We start from the raw sequence: 22043 nt of genomic DNA on the forward strand, positions 1-22043 counted from the left end.
ACCTCTAGAGACACGCAAAGGCTCCCCCCTCTAGTTTTCCACTGAGTTCTGATCGTGTTTGTGAGGAAACTACCCTCAGACCATCAGAAAGGAGCAGGCAGAGCAATTCTCAGAGCTCAAGTAGGGCTATAAAGACTTTACAATCCCAAAGCCAAGCCAAGAAACCTCCTAGTAAGTGGGACATCAGGTAAAGTACTCAGAAGGATATTACCTCAGTAGAGAGGACAAATTAGCCCTAGACCAAAATATTTTGGTAGCTTCTGGTACCCCATAAGAACTCTTAAAAGCAAACCTTGAAACAATCAGGCTGTTTCCAAGTATCTTAATTGTGTCCAAGCACAAAGCTTAAAAAAAAGGGATGAAAAAAAAAAAAATCCAGGACCCAACAATGTAAAATTGACAATGTCTGGCATCCAATCAAAAAGCACCAGGCATACAAAGAAGTGGGAAAATACAACCCATAATGAGGATGAAAATCAATCAATAGAAACAGTCCAGAAAATGACACAGATAATATAATTAGTAAACAAGGACATTAAAGCAGCTACGGGTAAATGTACTTTCACATGTTCACTGCCTACCCACAAGGCCATAGATATAGTCTCTTATTTTAACCCACTTGGGATGGACTTTTATGTACATGTAAAATAGAAGTCAAGATTCACTTTTTTTTTTAGTATATGGATATCCAACTGACCAAGAATCATTAATTGACAAAGACCAGTTTCCCCTTGCAATGTAGGTGTCACCTCTGTCACAAATAAAGTAGTTATAAATGACATTATAAGACAGCATTGGCAGTGTGCTGTATCAGACTTTGGGCTCTGAACAATCCGCAATGGCCTTGATATTTAACCAATAGGGTATTCACTGTTTTCCTATTTATATTCTGTATAATAATATACAAGATACACAAATATTTCTTAACAGGCTGGGAAAAAAGTCTTCCATTCGGTATCCCTAATAAAGGGGATGGCATAGGTGAGGAGGGGCAGAAATGGGTGAAGTGGAAATAAAGGAAAGGGTCGTTGAAAGAAATGCAACCCCCAATTCATAGCACCTAGTCTCTGATCCACGCTATAGTTCAATATGATTTTTTCCTTCTACAAATTCTGGATTATAATAAGGTTTCATATTTCAGAAACTTGGCAACCCCATTTTCTTTATCGGTATAGTTGAAAGGACATCGTGTTTAGATGTCCCTAAACACTCAGATCGGACTTAGGTCCCGTAAGGAAACATCAGGCTTGGAGTTTGCCTTCACTTTTAGTGTAGGAAATGCACACTAGTTATTCTATAAACGTATCAAGAAGTTAATTCTAGACTATAAAGACTTTAAACAGCTCTAGCTTATGCCTGTGTTGGCAACATGTGATCTCAATGAAAAGTGTGAAAAAGCAGCCTGCCAGATGTTTTGACTACATGGTGCATCACATCTTAATGTTTCCTAGGTTGGCAGTGGTAATACTAGAGATTCAGGATTTTAAAATTAACAAGTTCTTTTTTAACCTTTTATTATTCTTTACTTTAAAAATGTTTTAGAGTCAAACATTTGTATGCTAGAATTTTTTCTTTCAAACACATGTTTTTAGGAAGAATGTTTATAAACCATAAACAAAATCTAGGAAGAACATATTGTGTTTCTTACAGTAAGCCTGTAATGTAAACTGTTGGCCAGTATAGCTGGGAAATGAGATTTTCAGGTTAATCAGATATTCAGCAATATTATACCATAAGTATTATAATTTTTAAGTGTTAGAAGCTCAATGTTACTCTCACACCAAGCATGATTTGCTTGTAATGTATCAGAAAGCACTCTGGAATCTTGCTGGAGCTTGTCATAATTTTAAGCATTAACTTCACTGTATATGAATTTCCTTTAATAGAGTTTTAGTTAATACTGTTTCAGACAATAAATTCATTCAAGGAGTACTAATACTGATTATCACTGATAGGAACACTTCGAGGAGGAGGGGCAGGTACTGTATGAGCTGGGGGAGATGGAAAGGGAGGGCAGCCGCTACCCATGACCAGAGCAACACAACCAACCCATCCATCGGTCAGTATCACCTCACTCATCTTACGACATAACCCCTGCAAAGAACCCCCTAATCTTCAAAGATTCCCCTCTAAAAATGCAAATACTACTATAGTGTGTGTGTGTGTGTGTGTGTGTGTGTGTGTTTTGTGTGTGTGTGTGTGTGGTGTGTTGGTATTAATTATATTTCTGTTAGTAAAAGGTTGATAAAGAAATAACACAGGATAGAAAATGGTGGCATCAGGAGGTAAAAATGATCCTTTAGAGAAGTAGAAGTACCCATGACAAATATTACCTACTTTAGAGTTTTTCTTAAGGTGTCAGTTATGACAAACTGCTGTTATAGATGTTAAAAACATTCTATAATCTTACCGTGGACTGGTTTCTTATGTTTGTTGTTTCTAGTGAACCAAATGAATCCCCAGCGGCCAGATCTAATGTATTAACATAATTTATGTCATTCAAGCTGTTCTTCTTCATGAAAAAAATTTTTTAAAGCTTAAGTAAGGTCATAAATAAAGAAAAACACAAAACTCCTTTGAGGGAAGACAAATAAAATGGCTACCTTCAGAACTGTTAATAATCTTATAATTTTTGTCATTTAAATTTTCTTTAGTTACTGTCTTGGGAAGCCAGAGGGTGTAGAATGTCTCCTGGGTAGGCTTGAATAAGTCAAAAAAGTGTGTTTTGAATGCCTATAATAAAGATCAGTTACAATTACGAATAGATTTTTTTGTTTGATTGCTTTCTGAAATAACTGTCTTTTGTAACAAAAAAAATTACTGGGGATGCTTTATTAAAAATAAACAAGTCAGTTCAAAACTGAAATTATGTTGTTCTGTATTTATAGTATTTCAGAAAAAAGTTTAGTTAAGGGAATATTCAGAGACGTAATTATTTTGCTCTAATTGGCAGTGTTAACGCATAAGCACATATACAAATGAGTATCTCAGTGCAGAGCACACAGAGGTCCTGGAGGGATTAAGATAACAGGTCATCTATCAAGAATAGAGAATTGGTCAGAACCAATAATAAAGTGTATTTAATCACCACTGGCTCCCCTGGTCAAAACGAAAAATGAAGTAAATCTAAAACAGTCGCTAAAGATACAACCTTTGCTTGAGTTGCTGGGGTGATGAATTCCCCTTGGAAATAACTGGTGAGGCACTTGGAAAACAGCACAACTCTGGGGCCCTGCTCCTAAGAACTATACCTGTGGCATTTACTTTGACACCAAGAAATATACACTACTATGCTATGCTGTCTATCTATCTGTAATAGATATCAACTTTTATTTTCTAATAAACTAGTAGAGTAAGCCAAATGTGTGTTTTTAAAAGTTTGCGGCTTCTAAAACAAATTGTTTCTATGGAGAACTGGATGAATTAGCCATGTGTGTTAGAATTAATAGACTTTATTTACAAAATTATTAAGTTGTACAAAGCCACTACAGAAATTTTAAATTACTGTTTTTTAAGACTTCATGTGAACACCTCCCCTACTTCAGACTGCCTATTTACAAAGCATTTTATTTTAAAATCTCTTGGATACAGAAAAGTGAAGAATTAGAAGCCTCAGCTAATGACTGCAAATATTTTCTGTTTCACTCCTGTTTTAAGGTATCAGCCAAGTAACACCAGTGTTTCAAATATAACTCCAAAGTTGGCAGAAACGTTAGTAAATCTGCTCATTCCTGGTCCACTTCACCAAACATGTATTCAGATTTTAAATCACAAATGTTTTGAAGTGTTTGGGCTATGCTTCTTCTCCCTTGTCATTAGAGTCGGCTACACACAGGAAGATGGTGCTATCTCTGATAAGGAAAGATTATTTAATCTAAATGTACCAACACAAAGGAGACTTTGTCTATAGGCTAAATGCTATTCTCTAGGAAGGAGACTGGGGTTTTAAAACTTATGCAAATAACTATTATAAATCAGGTTGTAATAAGCGTTATTTTGGAGGGGTTCCCACTCAGATGATCACATCATTTGATAGCTACTAAACTATTAAAGACTTAGAAGTTAACATCATGGTCAATAGTAAATAGGAAAAAAGTATTGTGAAATGGAATTTTGGCAAGCATATTGGATTACAGTCTTTATTTAGTAATGTTTCCAAGTTAAGCTTGGTAGCATAGATTTGTGAGTTTTACTGCAACCTATCATATTTGCTGTTACAGCAGTGCACAAGCAAAAAACATTAAGTTGGGAGCATGTGCAGAGCCTTACGTTTTGTGTATCCTCTGAAAGTGAAATGAAGCCCTCAGACACTGTTCTAGACAATTCAAGTTTCAGTAACATCCTCCCTTGAAATATTCAGAAAATTGAATTTAAATTGTTTTGGAGGTGCTTGAGTTTACCAGATTTTTGCTTCAATTCTTTATTCACAGAAACATATTTTCAAACAAAAAAATAATGTGGAAAGTTTTTGTAAATTGGCCAAGTAGTCAATTATGAATTTTGTGTGAATGAACAATTTTCTGAAGATTGACTCTATTTATTAAAATCTTCCTATTTTTACTCTTGTGGATAAACTGTTTAGGGATAATAAACAGATAATATATAAAATTGTAAATATTCTTAGGTGAAGATGAAGCATAAAACTATGGTAATAATCCTTTGTTAATTTTTTTTAGCTGTCATTGTTTGAAAGCTTCTTTGTTACTAAACTTTCCAATTAATGTAGCTTTAATAAGAAACATGCATATTTATTATATATATTGAGAAATATACTTCAGGCACTAATTATTGTCCATTAATTGATATAATTCTATTAATAATTTTCAAAACAGGATGATGGTAGTAACATGGGAAATGCTTTTAGAATTCTGATAGTGCTGATTCAGAATTCTTACAAAATTTAGGAATATGATATAATACCAATTTATATAAAAGTAAATTATAATCCAAAAGAATTTCCCCACAGACTTGGAAATCAAACATCGAGTAATACTAAGTCATAAATGCAATAACATGTTAATTTATCTATTTTCAATTGCTCTAAAAACACAGAAGTAACATCCTCAGTATTCATACATGTTACATACTAGGGTAAAGGCACCATATATGATAACTGTATTTGACCATCTTTGGAATAGAAGAGAAGCCAAAACATCAAACCTGACGACTAAAGTATTTAGAAACAGTAAAAAAGAGTTCAGTTTATACTTTAGGAAACTGAGCTGGTATTTCATTTTTCTCCCTCAAAACATACACCTGCCTTTATAAGGAAGAACCAACAAGGAAATGAGTACTGGAGTCAAGGTTAAAGTATTCTTGTCCAAGAGAGTGGAGAACATCAGAGAGAAGCAGTGGATCAGTTCAGATAAGCTTTAATAGCCAGAGACAGCACCTTCCCTGAAAACATTAGAGCCTCTTGGACATATCTTTGAAACTCATCCTCCTAAGTCATCCTGTGACTCTAGGGATAGGTGACAATGTCCCATGATCTGAAGGGGGGAAAATACAGCACAAACCACTGAAAAAAATTATCACTTTAAAAAATAATACGAAAGTGGCAAAATGTTCCAACTGCTAAGAAACCTTTGCAGATGGTAAAGGAAAAGCTTTGTCTTTCCTATTATTGTTTGCCCTTCAGTTGACATACATGCCGAGTTGCATCAATAGGATTACAACGGAAACACGGTCATCTCCAGGTTTCCTCTGTTTGGTTCCTTGATCTTGTTTAAAGAAACAGGCTCACGGAATGCACACAAAACAAACTTCCCCAATCGAAGTTCTGAGATCTTTCCTCCCCCTTCTCCCACCCTCAGAAACCCATCTAGTTTTATGTATAGCACTGGACTGAAATGTCATGGTCATGTTGCACCACTTCACTTGTTGAATTGTTAGGAAGGCAGCACTTGACCACAGTAACTTGGTGAACTGCCTTGCTCTTGTATTAGTCCCCAGTATTCTTATCCAGTTTGATGGAAATGTCTTACCTGCATGTGTCCCTGGTACATTCTGCTTAGGCTTCTTTAGGGTTCCCAGAGGCCGCCGGATGCTTTTCCCCCGTGTCTACTTGCACACCAACAGAGGGGAGAAGGCGGCGTGCACACTGGGTTCTTAAAGGGTGCCCCTGAGCCGGGTCGAAGGCTCCAGGTAGCCGGCCGGCGGCGGCTCCTAGACAAAGCTGCGGGCTGCCGGGAACTGTTCTCCGCTCGGGGTGCTGAAAGCGGACACAGGAGAGCGCGTGGAGGAGGCGAGGAGCCCAGGCGGCCACGCTCTCCGGCAGGCTCAGGTCCTGCTCTCCCGGCTTCTCTAAAACTCACTCCTTCTCCGCCGAACTCTTTCTCGCTTCCTGCCAGGCTGCCTCATGTCTCTCTCACTCTTTTCGCCGCGAACCCCTTCCTCCTCCCAGCCCTGACGTGAGCGCCCACACCAGCCGCCGCCGCAGCTGCCGAGGGGGGCGCGCGCCGCCCTCCCGGCCGCGTCCCTGCCGAGAGGCCGCGGGGCCGGGCACGCGCGCGCGTCCCCACTGGGGCCCGGGAGCAGCCCGAGGGAGGCGTGCGCCCCTCCGGGCGCGTGCTCGGGAATGCGCGCACGCGGCGGCCTACTGCCCGCGGGCGGTGGTCGTGCTAGGTGCGGCATTTGCTTCTACCCGGATTCCAGAAAAGCCGGAGGCTAGTTGCAACAGAAGTAGGAGGACGATGCATTGTTTCTCCGAAAGCCATCAAAACCAACTAAGCCCGTCATTTTACAGACAGAATAAGCTGAGCGTGGGGATTTCCGAAGAGTTTACTTCTGTTCCGATTCAGCTCTCACAAGTTACCTCCGTGTCACTTGGTGAAAAAGACTCTCCCCTCTCACTCCACCCCCAATTCATCGCTGACCACTCTAAAATCGCAAACCTATCCCTAAGGGCCTTCCACGATTTTTCTCCCTAGCACTTAACATCACTTAACATCCTGCATATTTTATACAATTGTTTGATTTATTGTCTGTGTCTGTATATACAATGTTATTTCCATGAGATCAGGGATATTTTGGGGGAGGAATATATCCGATGTATCACAGCACAGGACAGTACCTCTTGGCACATGGTAGGCACCCTATAAAAACTTGTTGAATGGATGGGTTTTTACTATAATAATATATAGGTAGAGTGCATTTAAATATGTCCCAAGTAGAAGAGACTGGATAATTCAATGTAATCTTTACATTATAAATGTATATACATACACATACACATACCATGGGCTAGTGTATGTGTATATACTGTCAATACCTAGTTTTGTTGGTAAAAAGATCTCCAATCACACAAGCCCCTTAAGTTATATACAGCAGGATATAATCCCAAAAATACTGCATATAGCATTGTATACCTTTCATAAAGTTAAAAAAAAAAACAAACTCCCTAGGAATATAAATAATATTCGTATATAACTATATAAACAGAAAAGCAATGTTAATGACACTGGGTGAGGGAAGGCAGGAGAAAGGGATGGGGAAGTATTTTATATGAAGGTTAATTGTCAGCATCTTAGCTATTATGATGAGTGGTGATTCATAGACATGCATTACCCTATAAAAATCACTATGTAACTAAGCAAAACAAAGCCATGTATGGACTAGTGAGAAGACACTGAAAATAACCAAAAACAGATTAATCCATTTCAATGCATTTGAGTTCCTAAAACAACCAGCCAACCAAACACAGAATGACTAAGACTTGCAGGCAGGAAGCATAAATTCCTATTAGATTCCACCAATAGTTAACCTTGGTCAATTTCCTTTACTGTTTTTAGACTTCAGCTTTTTAATGTCTTAACGCTGCATGATAAACTCATTGCTTCATCTTTAAATTTGAGATATGTTCATCAGCATTGTAAATTGTAAAGTACAATCCGGTTCTAATTTTTAATTGTCCTTTATAGGATAGAGCACTGGAGTAGGAGTCAGCAGGTTGAAGGGCCAGTTCTACCTCACTACCTCACTGCTCTCTTGGGCAAGTGTACTAATTAATTCTCTATTTCCTCACTTTTGAAGTAAGGCAAGTATCTATCTACTCAGCCCACTGCACAGGGCTGCAAAGGGAGTTGTAAATTTTAAACCACCATATATAAGTATGTAAACAGGCTTTTTTCCAGTCCAGAAAATATGAGTAGTGATTTCCTGAGACTTCAAGCTCTACAAATTTAAAAGGGTTAAATGATTTACTATAAAATGCTTGCATGTTAGTATAGAAACCTAGAGGAAATTCTAGTATTTGATTTGAAAGTGCCAGAAATCTGTGAAGTAACAGTGGGGCCAAAGTTTTCCAATCCATTATATGCTTATTTATAGCTCATGGGCAATTCAAGGAACCGTCAACCAGAAAAGAATTTGAACTAGTATGGCAACTACCTAGAGCTGAAGATAGAAGTCAATATAACCTCTTTTTAAAACCTAAGTAACTCATTTAGTTACTCCCTACATTCTCCAAATCTCAGGAATGAAAGTGCATCTGTGAAGGCATCCCTCTCTTCATTCATTCATACATTTATTCATTCATTCATATTTTATTAAGAACTTATTAGTATGTGGGAATGTTGTGCCATGCTGAAATACACTGATGAATGAGACTGACATGGTCTCTACCTTCATGGAACCCACAGTCCAACTTCCTGACAAGAGTACATTTTACTATCCCAGAAAGAGAATCTGTCTAGACTTTTATTAAAACAACAACCATCACCACCACCACCACCCCGCTACAGAGATTCCATAATTTCCCTATTTCTCTTTTCTAAGAGATCACATCTAAGCTTTTCTAGTCAAACATTTCCCTCTCAGTTTTGAACTTTAATTATCTCTCTAGCACAAATATTTCCTTCAAAGCCTATAAATACGAGCTTTGTGAGCAAAGATACTTGGCTGGTTACCAATTCAAGTGTCAGTATCTTGAGACACTGTTGATTCACAGAACCATCTAGCAATTTATACACCTCATTTGGCCAGGCCAAAACATTTTCATCCAGATCCAGCATTTTAGCTCAAGTAATACGGTGTTCTGGTGCTAGCAGACATATCAGGAGAACATAGAAAGGATAAAGCAGGTGTTAATTTTATGATACCCATGATAAAAAGCTGAATCTTAATATAATTACATATGTGGAAATCATTTTTGCAAATCAAATTGTTTTTTAAGAGATCTTGAAAGGAGAAAATGTGCATAACTTTCTCTATCCTATGACTGCAGTAATGGTGAGAAATGCATCTCTTTGTGTAATCTCTGGTCCCCCCAGGGAGTCATTAAGGTAAACTGGCAGAAGGCAAACAACCCAGAGATGCAGCAGTTTGAAAAAGGTGTGGTTCTTTTGGAACAAAGGCAAGGGATAACAGCCATATATCTGCTTCTCTGATACCAGAAATATTTGAATAAAAAATGGAAATCTCTGCCAAACATCTATAGGCTTTGACTTTTCACAGGATTTTCTACTTTTCATATTCATATCTGGCATCATGGAAAAGACTTTGAAGATGAATTTGTAATATGTGTCAAATCCAAACAATTACATCTATGATATGAAGCAAAAGAAGAAAGTCTCTGTAAACACTGTGGAAGGAACAGTTACTAATGAATCTTTTCTAACCAACCTGCACATAGGTATACATCTCATTGGCCATCATTGCCCAGCTAAACCCAGAATTATTCATGTTATGATGGTACACGTTGTTTCCAAGGAAAATAAAGATAATCCATATTTCATATCTTTCACATAGTTGTTTTGCCACCTAAAATTGTCATGATTTAATTCTGGATCCAAGGTCCAGAAAATATTTCCCTTTTGAAATTCAAAGACCATCATTACTCACAGTGTGGTCTGTTGACCAGCAGCATCAGAATCTCCTGAGAGCTTGTTAGAAATGCAGACTCTTGGGCCCCATACCTGACTTACTACTGAATCAGAATCTGATTTTAACAAGATCCCTAAGTGCTTTGTAGGCACTATCAAATTTGAGAAGTACTGCGGCCTAGAAGGTTTATTTATTCATGGAAATATGTGGTAAAGCTAACTCTTGCTTTTTGCAAGGATAGCACATGAGTGCCAAGAGAAAAAGCACAACACATATCCTTCATTTATAAGATAATCTCACTGTATTTTGAGAGGCCAAAGGACTTGGCATATTATCACAGCACACCCAGCTTTCTTACAGCAAGAGCTGTGCTAATACTGCTTGCAATTTTAATCACCGTAATAAAATTAAAGAGTTGAGTGGTAGCAGAATATATTTTGGATTGATCAAATTAAGTTTTGTTTATAAGTAGGTGACTCCTCCTGCATATTAAATGGCTATTGAAGATTCAAGATTTATTAAATCTTTCAAAAAGCTGAGTAATAATGATGATGTCAGTATGCTTGTGGACTTAAAAAAAATTAGGAATAATAGTCTTTTGGTGATTCAAGCGTCTTTTATAATCTGTACAATTCAAACCTTGCTGCTCAAAGATGGTGTAGGAGAGAAGAAAAGCCAAAATAACTGTAGACCTAAATTAGAATGACTAATTGGTTTTTGTTGTTCAATCAGAGGGAGGAACGTGTTGTTTAAGTTTGCCCAATTGCCCTTTTTGTCTCTTTGACACATTGAATGGGATTAGCTGGGGTTCGGGGCATTAGATCTGGAAAGAATTTCAAAAGCCCACACAGCAGACCCCAAGCTGTGGGGGGAATTATGATCGAAGAAAAGTATGTGGACTCTGCTGACTAGGAGAAGGCAGCAATGTTGTTCCAAATGAACAAACAAGGGGGATGCTTCCTAGTTGGGCCTCCTAATAAACCAGTTTAAGAAATCACACTAAAATAATTTACATTTGCTTTTTTCTTTATAATGATGTTCTTTCAGCAATCCAATATTGCTTTTAATATTAAATGTACTTTCTAGAGTTTCTTAGTCCCAGTGAGGAAACATTTGCAAACAAAAATGTCTCTTGCTTTTGACGACTCCTTTCACAACCATTCTAGCAGAGGCTCTCTAAACCTCTTACCCATCTCAAAGCTAGTTTTATCACCTCATCCATCTCCCACTCCAAACTACATTGCAGCCAGATTAATTTCATAAAGGCCAACATTGATCATATTACTGCCCGGTTCAAATATCTTCTTGGCTTCCCTATTGCTAACTAATATCCAAAACCTTTAGCTTTTTATTCATAGTCATGGAATATAGTTGGCCACTCAGAGCCATGTCTTTTTCTTGTGGCAGAAAGAACTGTTTTTTCGCTTTGAGGAACCATTTCTTCCCCACTCTGGCCCATTTGTAGGGTGGAAACATTTTACAATCAGGCTTTGGGGGTGAGACACGTGACCCAGGCTGAGCTGACCAGTGCATTCAGTCCCTGTTGGTCACAAATATGACCCAAGTCAACCAACCAGGGCAAATGGACTCAGCTCCAGGACTAAGTGGGAGCAGATCAATTCTTCATTAAACTGGGTGTTCTAATGACGTAAGCTTGAAGCTGCCAGAATCTAGCACTCCAAACCTGAAAGGAAGCCAACCTGGGGGAAGAAGAGTCTAGGCATGTTCCTGGAGACAATATTTGAACTATTAAATAAACCACACTTAAAGTTAGCTTACCTGTGTGCTTTTTAGTCATTTCAACTGGTACATTCCCTTTTCTGGTTGAGTTGGATTTTCTGTCACCTGCAACCAAAATACTTTTTAATACAGTGGTCGTCCACAAACTGGCCTGTCTTTTTTCAATTCTGTGTATTCCTTAATCTTTGTAGTAACTTTATTTTATATTATTCCCCAAAGATAGTCCAAGTTACACTTCTACTCTTTCCTCTCATTGCAATGTATTCTCTGTCCCTACTGCTTTGAAATGAAAGCTCATTCATTTTTCAAGTTTGGTCTCAAATTCCATTATCTTCATGAAACCTTTACTGATCCTCCAGTTTAATACATTTCCTTGCTAGGAACTCCATTATGATAGGAAATTCTCTTACTTCATAAAGGTTTCCCCTTGTTTAATTATTTCTATGCTTTTTTTTTTCATGCCCTATTAGATGTAGGCAGACAAAAACCTTGTTTTATTTTTGTTTTGCTTAAATAACTTATGACATCTTGAATGGAAAATTCTTAGTAATAACTGAAGAACATAAATTATTTTGGAAGTATCTGGAACAGTATGAAAACGTTTAAAATAAAATAATTTAAAAAATTTACTCTGAAGGTATATTTCAGATATAATTCTTTTAAATAAAATATTAATGACCCTGTGTTGATTTTATGTAGAATCACACAAAGCTAAGACTGGAAAAAAAGCTTACAGCTTTTGTGGTTTGACTCTTTCCCTTTTCAAATGAAGAATCTGAGGACCACTGAAGTCAAGTGACTTTTTCTTGACATGCTTTTACAAATGTGAAACAAATAATTATATTTAAAGCTGAATAAAGGAATTTGGGAGTACACTAGTGATGATGAAATTTAGTTAATGCCACAAAAATGCTGATATCTGAAAATTTTTTTGATGATTAGTACCCTAAGGGAGGAAATGCAATGGAAGAATTGTTAGACTTAGGAAAAGTTGTAAATCCTCAGAAAAATTTGCAAACACATTTTTGGAATGTGATACAAATATTTACCTCATAATAATGAAAATGGCCTTGGTTTTGATATAAAGAGAGGGGATTTTATATTTTAAGAGTTCTTCTTAGAGGGAGAGATGAGCAATATTATATCAGTTAGAGAGGTGATATAATCTATAAAGAATGGAGAATTATTTCTCAGGGTAAACTCATGGTTTCTAATCCTGATTCACATAATTCACATAATTTCTTACATTATCCTATTCTCCCTTACCTACTGTTAAAACAGACAGTTGTATGGGGGAGAATGAAAACTTAAGGCTATTTTTGAAAGAGGAAATAAAGAGTTTGATCTGATATATAATGCCTGTGGGTAAATGCTTGTAAAACTCTAACTTTTTAAAAGTAAAACAATCTTGGTATTTATTAAAGCTTAGGCAATTTTGTAGATCGATGGTATATATATTTTTAATTCCACAAAGAATGAATCACTAGAATCACTAGAATATTGTATGTTATTGTAATAAACATCTATGGTGCCTGAGTTTAGACTCTTATTTCCTTTCTGGACTAACTTACAAGAGTCTCCTAAATTTCTAAACACCGCCCCTACCTTCATTCTAATTGATTCTCTACAATGCAATGAGAGTCAACATTCAAAAATAAATGTAAATTACTTTTTAAAAAGTCCTTCAACTCTCTTCTTTAACAAGAGGATAAAAATCCACATCATTTTCAAGACAAGTAAAGATTTTCACTACTTTTTCCTCCTAAGCTTCTTTTCTCACAAGTCCCCAAATATAATCTAGGGTTATCCGGCTGCTTGCTCTCCCTGGAATATGCCACACTGGATTGCACCTCTGTGCCTTCACATATGCTGTTCCCTCCATTTGCCACTCCCTTCCTTCTTCTCCTTCATGTCCTGGGGAATTCAGAGGTTTGTTTCAAGGATTGCTCAAGTGTCAGCTCCACTGTGAAACTTTCCCTCACTCCTGCAGGCCTTGTTTATGACTGCATGCTGGTTTTACACACATGCCATGGTTGTTATCTCAAGACAATGTACACATCTGCCTTGCAGCAGAGGTGGTTCTTTCTTACACATCACTGTGTAAGAACCTCAGGGCTGTGAGTGCTTACCCTTTAGTTTTCTGAAGTGATGCAGTCAACTTTTACTGAGTAAATATGCAAAAAGACCATGTCAATGCTAATGAAGGAAATAAATTATGGGTTTTACCCATCTAGCAAAATAAGGAATTGGGCATTCAAAACAAATGGAGTCTTTTAAGTCCTCTAATGAAAAGTTATTTTCAGGCACACACAACATTAACTAAATTAAGACTCACAGAAGGATAGAGCTGAAAAGGGTGCTGGGAATCACATGGATCATGCATTTGATTTTCCAGATGAGGAACCTGAGGCATAGACAAGTTAAGGGATTAACCTGATCAAGGCCTCAGTCCCAGCCAACCTCTATGTCCAGCCCCAAAGCACTGGACTCCCAGGGCTTCAATGCCTCAGGAAAACAAGTCTAAGAACTACCTGACCAACCGATTGGACCTTCCTGAAAACCAGGATGGGCCACAGGAGGCCTAGACCAATGCTGAAGATGTGATTCTTCCACCCAAGGTGAAGAAGAAAAGCTTTTGAGGTGAGATGGGGTGCGTGGGAAATTTGATAGATTCTCTTCTGTAATGAACTGATAAGCCTCATTCACACCAGCAAGTACTCCTAAGGAGACTGATTAAGTTTGGTAAATGGGATATAGGTCGAGCTTTGAAATTTCTAAGACTTTGAGAAGGAAAAATATTCACAACATAAGAGGCAGATAATAGGCAATTATACTTAATATGCAAATACTTTTATGAATAAAGTTAAAAAAAATAATCCATTAAGAATGTGGGAGAAACCTAAATAGAAAATTCATAAAGAAGTATAAATGGTCAATAAATATAAATGATAAACAAAAAAGTTAGCAAAAATAGTAATAATAAATAGGTACTTGAACATGGAAGCTCCATTGTCACTTATCAGGTTGGCAGATTTTTTTTTTTTTTTGTAAAGAAAATGCTCAGTATTCAGAGATTTTTGAATGAATATTTTTTACACTGCAGTGCGTATTGTCATTAATACAACTTTTCTGGAGGATAGTTTGGTAATATGGATCAAGAGCTTCAAAAATGTTTATACCTGGTGACTTAGTATTTCCACTTTCAAGAATTTAAAAATAATCACAAGTTTACACTACGATTTATATATGAAGCATCATTTGTAATAATGGAAAATTGAAACAACTTAAATGGTCAACAATAGGAAAATGATAATTTATTAATTTGGAGATAATGGGACACTATTGATCTTTAAAAATGGTGACTTGGAAACCAAAGCATGGAAAATATGAGGGTATATGTTAATGAAAAAAGTGGTTTCTGTCATAATATTAATAATAGAATGGGTATGTATATACAGGGAGTGTGTGTACACATACATGGGTATATGTGTATGTGTATACACATATTATATTTATATTATTATATATACTATTTACATTTAATTATTATATATAATAAATATATAATTCATTGCTATCTGACTCTGTATGAACATTCATTGTAATCACTTATAAAAAAATTACATAAAATTGACTAACCTATTCACTATCCAAATTTATTCTCTAAATTAAAAACAAAACTATAAGGGATTTGCAAATACTGTTTAGGGAAGATTTTCAGTTGTCCCTGAGTCCTGGCAAGAGGACATACAGAGTGCTGTAGGCTCACTGTACCTGTTCCCCACAGGAGAGTAAACATGCCATACGTTATCAGTACCATCTTCAAAACCCACTCTCTCCCGGATGGTCTAGACATTCAGCATTACCAGAGATCACTTCTGTGAGGTGTCTAAGGGTTCTACCAGCCCAGGCCCAACTCAGATCTTATTTTTAGTGTCTAACTCACTATTTTATCATTTACGTTACATACATACAGTTCATGTTTCCTGTAGTATAGAGGGAAATGGAATTTGTATTTGCAAATGTACAGTCTCCACCTGTACTGCATGTAAACATACCTACTAATGAGTTCATTAAGAGTTTAATAATTAGGTTATTGGTGTTCTATATGCTTTATGTTATGCAGAAATTCTTGGTGTATTGTTACATTTATGTTTAAAAGTATTTTAATGATATTTGAGGAAATCACTTGGAAGGTTTTGATGGGCTGAGAACTTCTGTATTTAGAGTAATGAAAGATGGCTCTTTTTAACTGAATATTTGCTATCCAACATTTTTTGAGAAGCAGATTAAATTCAGATAATGAAGATAATGAGAGATTCTTGTGAGTAGTTTTGATTTTTGTCTGGAATGAAATGCACCTAAAATGCTAGCCATGTCTTCTCTATGATACTGTGAGTTTATGCTGTTTTACATTATATTTTCATGTTTTCTGAATTTTGTAAAATAAAGTTTTGCCATGAAGTTCTTCCAGTAAAGCAAAAGAAGGAAGAGAGATAAATGAGGGTCTCAGGACTTCAGTGAAGAAGCTGAACCACATTTGTATAATAAAGTGTGGGAAGAACGTGTTTTTGCATAAGTTTATCATGGTTGAAACCTAAATTTATGACATAGGTTCTGAGAAAAAGAGTTTATGAATAATTACTTAGCAAGAGCCTCTCTTTTTCTCTTTTGCATCTTAAGAATTCATATTACTTTGTGTCTCTTGAGTGGTATTGAGAGTCAGCAACTGGAATCACAAATTCTAGGCATTTAACATTAGTAGAGATACCCTGTATTTATATTATTCATAAAGAAGGAACATGAATATTTACAAGTATTGTTAAAACCGTGTGGTAGAGACAACCAAACAGTTTCTGTAAGGTAGCTGCCCCAAAGTTCTCCAGCCTTCAGGATTCTCTTCCTTTACTAAGAGCAGTGGAGGTTCTTTGTACCACTTGATCTAGCAGGAAGTCCTATTTGTCCTTACTTCCTCTTTCTGAGACTTCCCAGGGAGTACTTACAGGTCCCCTATTCATCTGGATGGCTTCTTTGGGTTCCTTGCTTTCTTATAACTATTCTTTAGGCTTCTGTAGCAAGTGACATAATTATCCCATGTGTGAACACAGGTCCCATCTGAAATCCCCTAAACTTGTAAGACCAGACTGTAGTTTTTAATAAAACTTTATAGAAGACATGAAGTTAACAGAATAGGGTTTATAATATAGAAGATGGAAAACACAACTGGAGGGTAGAGACACTGCTACTTCCAACTGGATGCTCTCCTGTTTCTCTTGGCTAATGCCGTATTGGAGGGGTCCGCTTTTCTCCATCATTTAGGAGTGACTTTGAACAAGTACTCTTTGCTCTTGAGTCCAGGGCCCTGAAACCTAGACAGATTTTTGGTTTTCAGAAATGACACCCAATGAAGAGGGCCTTTTATTTTTTTATGCAGAGAATTGTCACTCCTCAATTTCCATTCAAGATCAGGATCTTGCTCTTAGTTGCCTTTCCAATGGTCCATTATTTCACAAACGAGAGAGCCCCGAGTGCAAAGGTGAAACCAAGCCCCCACCATGAATAACACACAGAAGTGCAGAAACTTTGAAATTAAAGCATATTTTTAAAAGTGTCAGTGCCCTCAGAATCAATTCCTTGGGCTTAGCTCAGTTTAAAGAAACTAATCTCTCCATTGTTCCCCCCATTCTCTCCAAAGTCTTTGAAAACAGAAAACTATTCAAAGTATTTGAATGAGTATATCATGGCAGTCCTAACATTGGTTGGTTGGGGATATGTGCATAGGGTGTTTTCCAGAGCAGATATCAAGAGTCATGCTTTCCTTTTTCCCTGTTACCTTTCCAATGAACCATAGATGGGAAATTAAAATTAATAATATAGAAGTCCTTGTTATAAATTTAAGATATGCAAAATATTGTATCCCAGCTCAGTTATACACCAGACATATGTAGCTTTTTAAAATCATTGAATATCATTGGGCCTTAGTTTCCTCACCTATAAAATGGGGATAACAATACCTACTATTAAAGTATGTTGCAAAGATTATAGATATATTCTGTAGAGCACTGAGCATGGTGTCTTACACATCACAGATGATGAATAAATTTTGATTATTGTGATTATAATTATAATTCAAAGATTACATCTCCGACTCCCTTGCTCCCCTGTCCATCCGTCACAATCACCTGGCAAAAACTCAATTCTGATTAAATCCCATCTTCAACTATTTTGATACCTGCAAAACATTGTTGGCCTCATCTTGAACTCAGGTCCACAAATCTCAAGTAGGTCTTTTGTGCTGCCCAGCAATCCTTCATTTCCTTAGTCAATTCACTATCTCATGCTTCTGATCCTCAATGACTCTTTCCCTCAACTTACTCTCAGCTGACTACTTCAATTTTTTTATTTCACTAGGTAAATACAAAAAACCAAGATGATTTCGATACTCTCCTACCACCTCACCTGTTAATCTGCTTGCATCTGTGCCTGAATACTTTACTTTCCCTTTGTTTCAAAAGACAAAATTTCGGCTCCTAATGTCAACCCTTCTCCTTCTGAACTAGATCTCATTCTCTCTTGTCTCCTCAAGAACTTCACATGGGCAGTTTTTCCATTTCTCTCTTACATTATAAACTATCTCCACTCTACTGCTCATTTCCATTAGCCTAAAAACATGATAATATCTCCCAACTTAAAATGCAACACATTCCTGACTCATTCTCCTCCAGTTATCAATCTTTTCTCAGTTCCTTTACAGTTAGACTCTTTAAGAGATTTGACTATTCCAGATGTTTTTACTTCCCTTTTTCTAATTTCTCAGGAATCCACTCCATTAGGGCTTTCGACTATCCTGTATCATCAAAACTGCTTTGGCAAGGTCAGTGATGACCTTTATGTCATCAAATCTAATGGTCAGTTCTCAGTCTCCATCTTATTCGACCTGTTGGTGGCATCTGATACAGATTTTCACCTCCACCTCTTCAAATAGTTCCTTCATTTTGCCCCTAGGACATCTCTCTCTTTTGGCTTCCTTCCACTTTACCATCTGTTCCTTCTTCTTATCCATGGCTGGTTCTTCCTCAGTTGAACACAGATGTGCACTGGGACTCATTCCTTGAGCCTTGTCTTTATCTCCGCTCACTCTCTGGATGATCTCATCCAGTCTCATTCTTTACATTGATGATTCAGCACTTCTTTCTCCGGCCCTGTTCTTGCCTGTGAACTCCAGACTCACATTTCCCACTGCTTACTTAACATTTCCACTTAAATGCCTAATAAACATTTCAAACCTAACAGTTCCCCCAGTCAAACTCTTGTTTCCCACTTCCCTCTAAATCTATTCTTTCCACAGCTTCCCCACCTTTTCCAGTCGTTCAGGCAAAAAACCTTGAATTATTCTTGACTCTTCTCTTTCTGTCACATTCTAACTCCAATCCGTCAGCCAATCCTGCCCACTCTACCTTCGAAGTAGGCTACTTCTTTCTACCTCTCCAGCTACCACTCTGGTTTTCACCTGGACATAAAACTAACTGTTGTTGCTTCCACCCTCATCCCTCTGTAGATTTTCTCCCACAGCAGCCAGAATAACTCTTTTAAAACACTATTCTGCTCAGTCTAAGTCCTTAGGCCTGCAACACCACATGGTCTGCCATAGTAACCTCTCTGATCTTGTCTTCTCTTATATTTCCTTTGGTTCATAAGTCGGCTCCAGGCAGATGGGCCTTCTTGCTGCTCCTCCACCACCCCAGGCATATTTCAGTCTTGGAAATTTGTACAGAGAAGTTCTTCCTCCAGTTATCTATATGGTTCATTTTCTCACTTCCTTCAAGTCTTTCCTCAAAAGTTATTATAAAAGATACTTCTCTGATCATTCTATCTGAAATAGTTTTGGGTTTTGTCCTAGTTTCTAGCTTAGAGCTCCTAAAGCCATTGGAATTTCCAGTGATGAGAGTGATACAGGTATCTTTGTTATGTTAATGAGGTGACTTTAGACTGCACCTAAGTGTGGGGGCTGGTTGCCAGTAGAGCCAGCCAGATGCTTAGTGGGTTGAAACTTTCCCCCTCCCTCCTCCATCTCCAGGGCAGACAGAGGGACTGATGATTGGGTTCAGTTGCCAATTGCCAATGATTTAATCAATCATGTCTACATAATAAAAACTCCACAAAGCCTCCAAAGGACAGAGTTCAGAGAGCTTCTGAGTTAGTGAATTTGTGGAAATTCAGGGAGAGTGGCCAGGGAAGCTTAGCACCCCTTCCCCATGCCTTTCCCTCACTATCTTTTCTGCCTGGCTGTTCCTGAGTTATATCTTTTTGTAATAAATCAGTGATTTAGTAAATAAAATGTTCCTCTAGCTATGAGCTGCTCAAGCGAGTTAATTAAACACAAGGAAGGTGTCACTGGAACCTCCAATCTGTAGCCCGTCAGTCAGAAGCACAGGTGACAACCTGGACTTGCAACTGGCATTTGAGATGAAGGGCAGTCTTGTAAGACTGAGCCCTTAACATCTTGAACCTGATGCTATTTTCAGGTAGATAGTGTCAGAATTGTGTTGAATGGCAGGACATCCAGCTGGTGTCCAAGAATTGCTTGTATTGTGGGGAAGCCCTACACTCTCCCCAACACACATTGAAATTGGTAATTAAAATCCTTAGTCTCCTTAACTGAAATACTAGTTCTATAAAAGAAAGGCTGATTATTGCTATATCCTTAAATACACACATACATATATACCCATGTATGTATACATAAATGTACACACACACGTAGATGTGTATTTGCATTATGTGTGTGTGTGTTTATATCTTTATTGAATAGATTACAATTCAGAGGACCTTCAACTCTCTGTATTTATTTAAGGCAGTATTCAGAGCCTGGGCAACTTCTCTGTGAAGCACTTTCTCTACCTGACCTCTTGTTCTGCTTGCTTTGAAGTGTGTTTTTCTCATTTTCTCACCCAATTTTGACTTCTGCTGACACAAACCAGTATTTCTGCCTCATATTCCATCTGACCACAACCAATGGCTGCAAGTGTTATGCTTGACTCACTTTAAATAGCCATGTCTAGCCTAACCTGTGATTTGTCCTCACAGATCAGTTTCCCTACTGTGTATTCCACATGCTACTTGGTGGTACAGCTGATACCAGCTCCATGTGCCACAACTTCCTGCGCAGTGCTTCACCTATTATACTGTGCTCTAAGTGTATTTTATATGAAAGGAAAAAAGAAAATAACCCAAATACATCCCATCAAGCACTTGAGAGGGCACTTGGACAGCTATCAATGAAGACATGGGGATGTACACTTTTCAAACAGTCCAATGTCTTATATCACCTGATTTGAAGAAAGCTATCCACACACTATTGGGGTTTTAAACCAGTCTTTGAGTTCCATGGTTTCTTATCCATTGATCCTTTGGCTTCTGTAGAAGTCATCATTTTCTCGCTAGTAATTACATGGCAGAGACAAACTTCTCTTACCATGAAACAACCATTGGCAGCACAAAAATTTTTCTAGGAATGTTATAGGTTCTTAATGGGAGTGAGCAATGTTATAATCTTCTAGAAGGCAACCTAGAAAAATGTGTTACATTACAAAATGTGCAAATGTTTTGGCCTCAAATTTCACTGTAAGAAATTTATCATAGGGATATACTCATTAAAGTGTATTATGATATAAATTCAAGGATGTCCACTGCAGTGCATTGTGAAATAGAAACATTTGGAAACCACCTAAACTCAGCAAGGTCTTGGTTAAAGTGGACTTTTGAAAATGAATTTTTATGTAATCATTACAAAAGATGAGATGATTTTTATTATGTGTTGAAGTGGAAAGATGGCTATATTAATGATTTTAAAAGCATATTATAGAACATTATATAAAGTATGAACACATGAACTTAAAATACTTATTTGTGCATAGAGGTCCAGAAGGCTATGTTAAATCTGTTAACAGTGGATGCCTCTAGGGATTGGGATTGGGATAGGAGGTATATGTGTGTTGCAGAAGTGGGGAGGAGAGTGGAGATGAAGGGAACTTTTTTGGTCTACTTTCTTTATTATTTTATACTTGAAAACAAAATTAAAAAATAATTTTATAATAAAAACGCATATTTTAATTTTGAAAAAACCCTTTCTGAGAGCATCTGAAATTTCTAGCACAATAACATCTCTTGGAATTACTGTTAACTGTTCATGCCAATCTCATGTCACTTTATGTCTCCAGAACCAAGACATTTTGGGGTCAATGGGACCATTATTTCCTTATCTTTTTACTGCAGTGGAACCAGTATTTTCCCTCAGCTATGTCTTCATATAATTGAGTTTTCATAATACATCTAATAGTATGTGTTATTTTAAATTTTCTCTTATCTGTCTGTCTGTCTGTCTATCCATCCATCCATCCATCCATCCATCCAGCTATCTAGCTAAATTCAGATACTGCAAAATGGCCCCAGGATCTTTATTTTAGAAATTCAACTACTGG

The 22043-nt window shown here is 37.2% G+C and overlaps 1 protein-coding gene across 4 annotated transcripts in view; it reads right to left on the bottom strand.

Moving 5' to 3' along the window:
* Window positions 1-22043, bottom strand: part of PEX5L (peroxisomal biogenesis factor 5 like) — a 375321-nt gene that overhangs the window by 209711 nt on the left and 143567 nt on the right. For 2 of the 4 annotated variants that reach the window (XM_031451661.2, XM_064493030.1), the window contains exon 1: window positions 5985-6410. In XM_031451661.2, the coding sequence (XP_031307521.1) occupies window positions 5985-6005 (21 nt within the window). In that variant the 5' untranslated portion in view covers window positions 6006-6410. Of the gene's footprint in view, window positions 1-5984; window positions 6412-11601; window positions 11668-22043 lie in introns of those variants that run through there. The other 2 variants (XM_064493048.1, XM_031451698.2) reach the window with 2 other exon arrangements.

The sequence above is a fragment of the Camelus dromedarius genome, chromosome 2, assembly GCF_036321535.1.
Source record: "Camelus dromedarius isolate mCamDro1 chromosome 2, mCamDro1.pat, whole genome shotgun sequence".
Taxonomy (NCBI): domain Eukaryota; kingdom Metazoa; phylum Chordata; class Mammalia; order Artiodactyla; family Camelidae; genus Camelus; species Camelus dromedarius.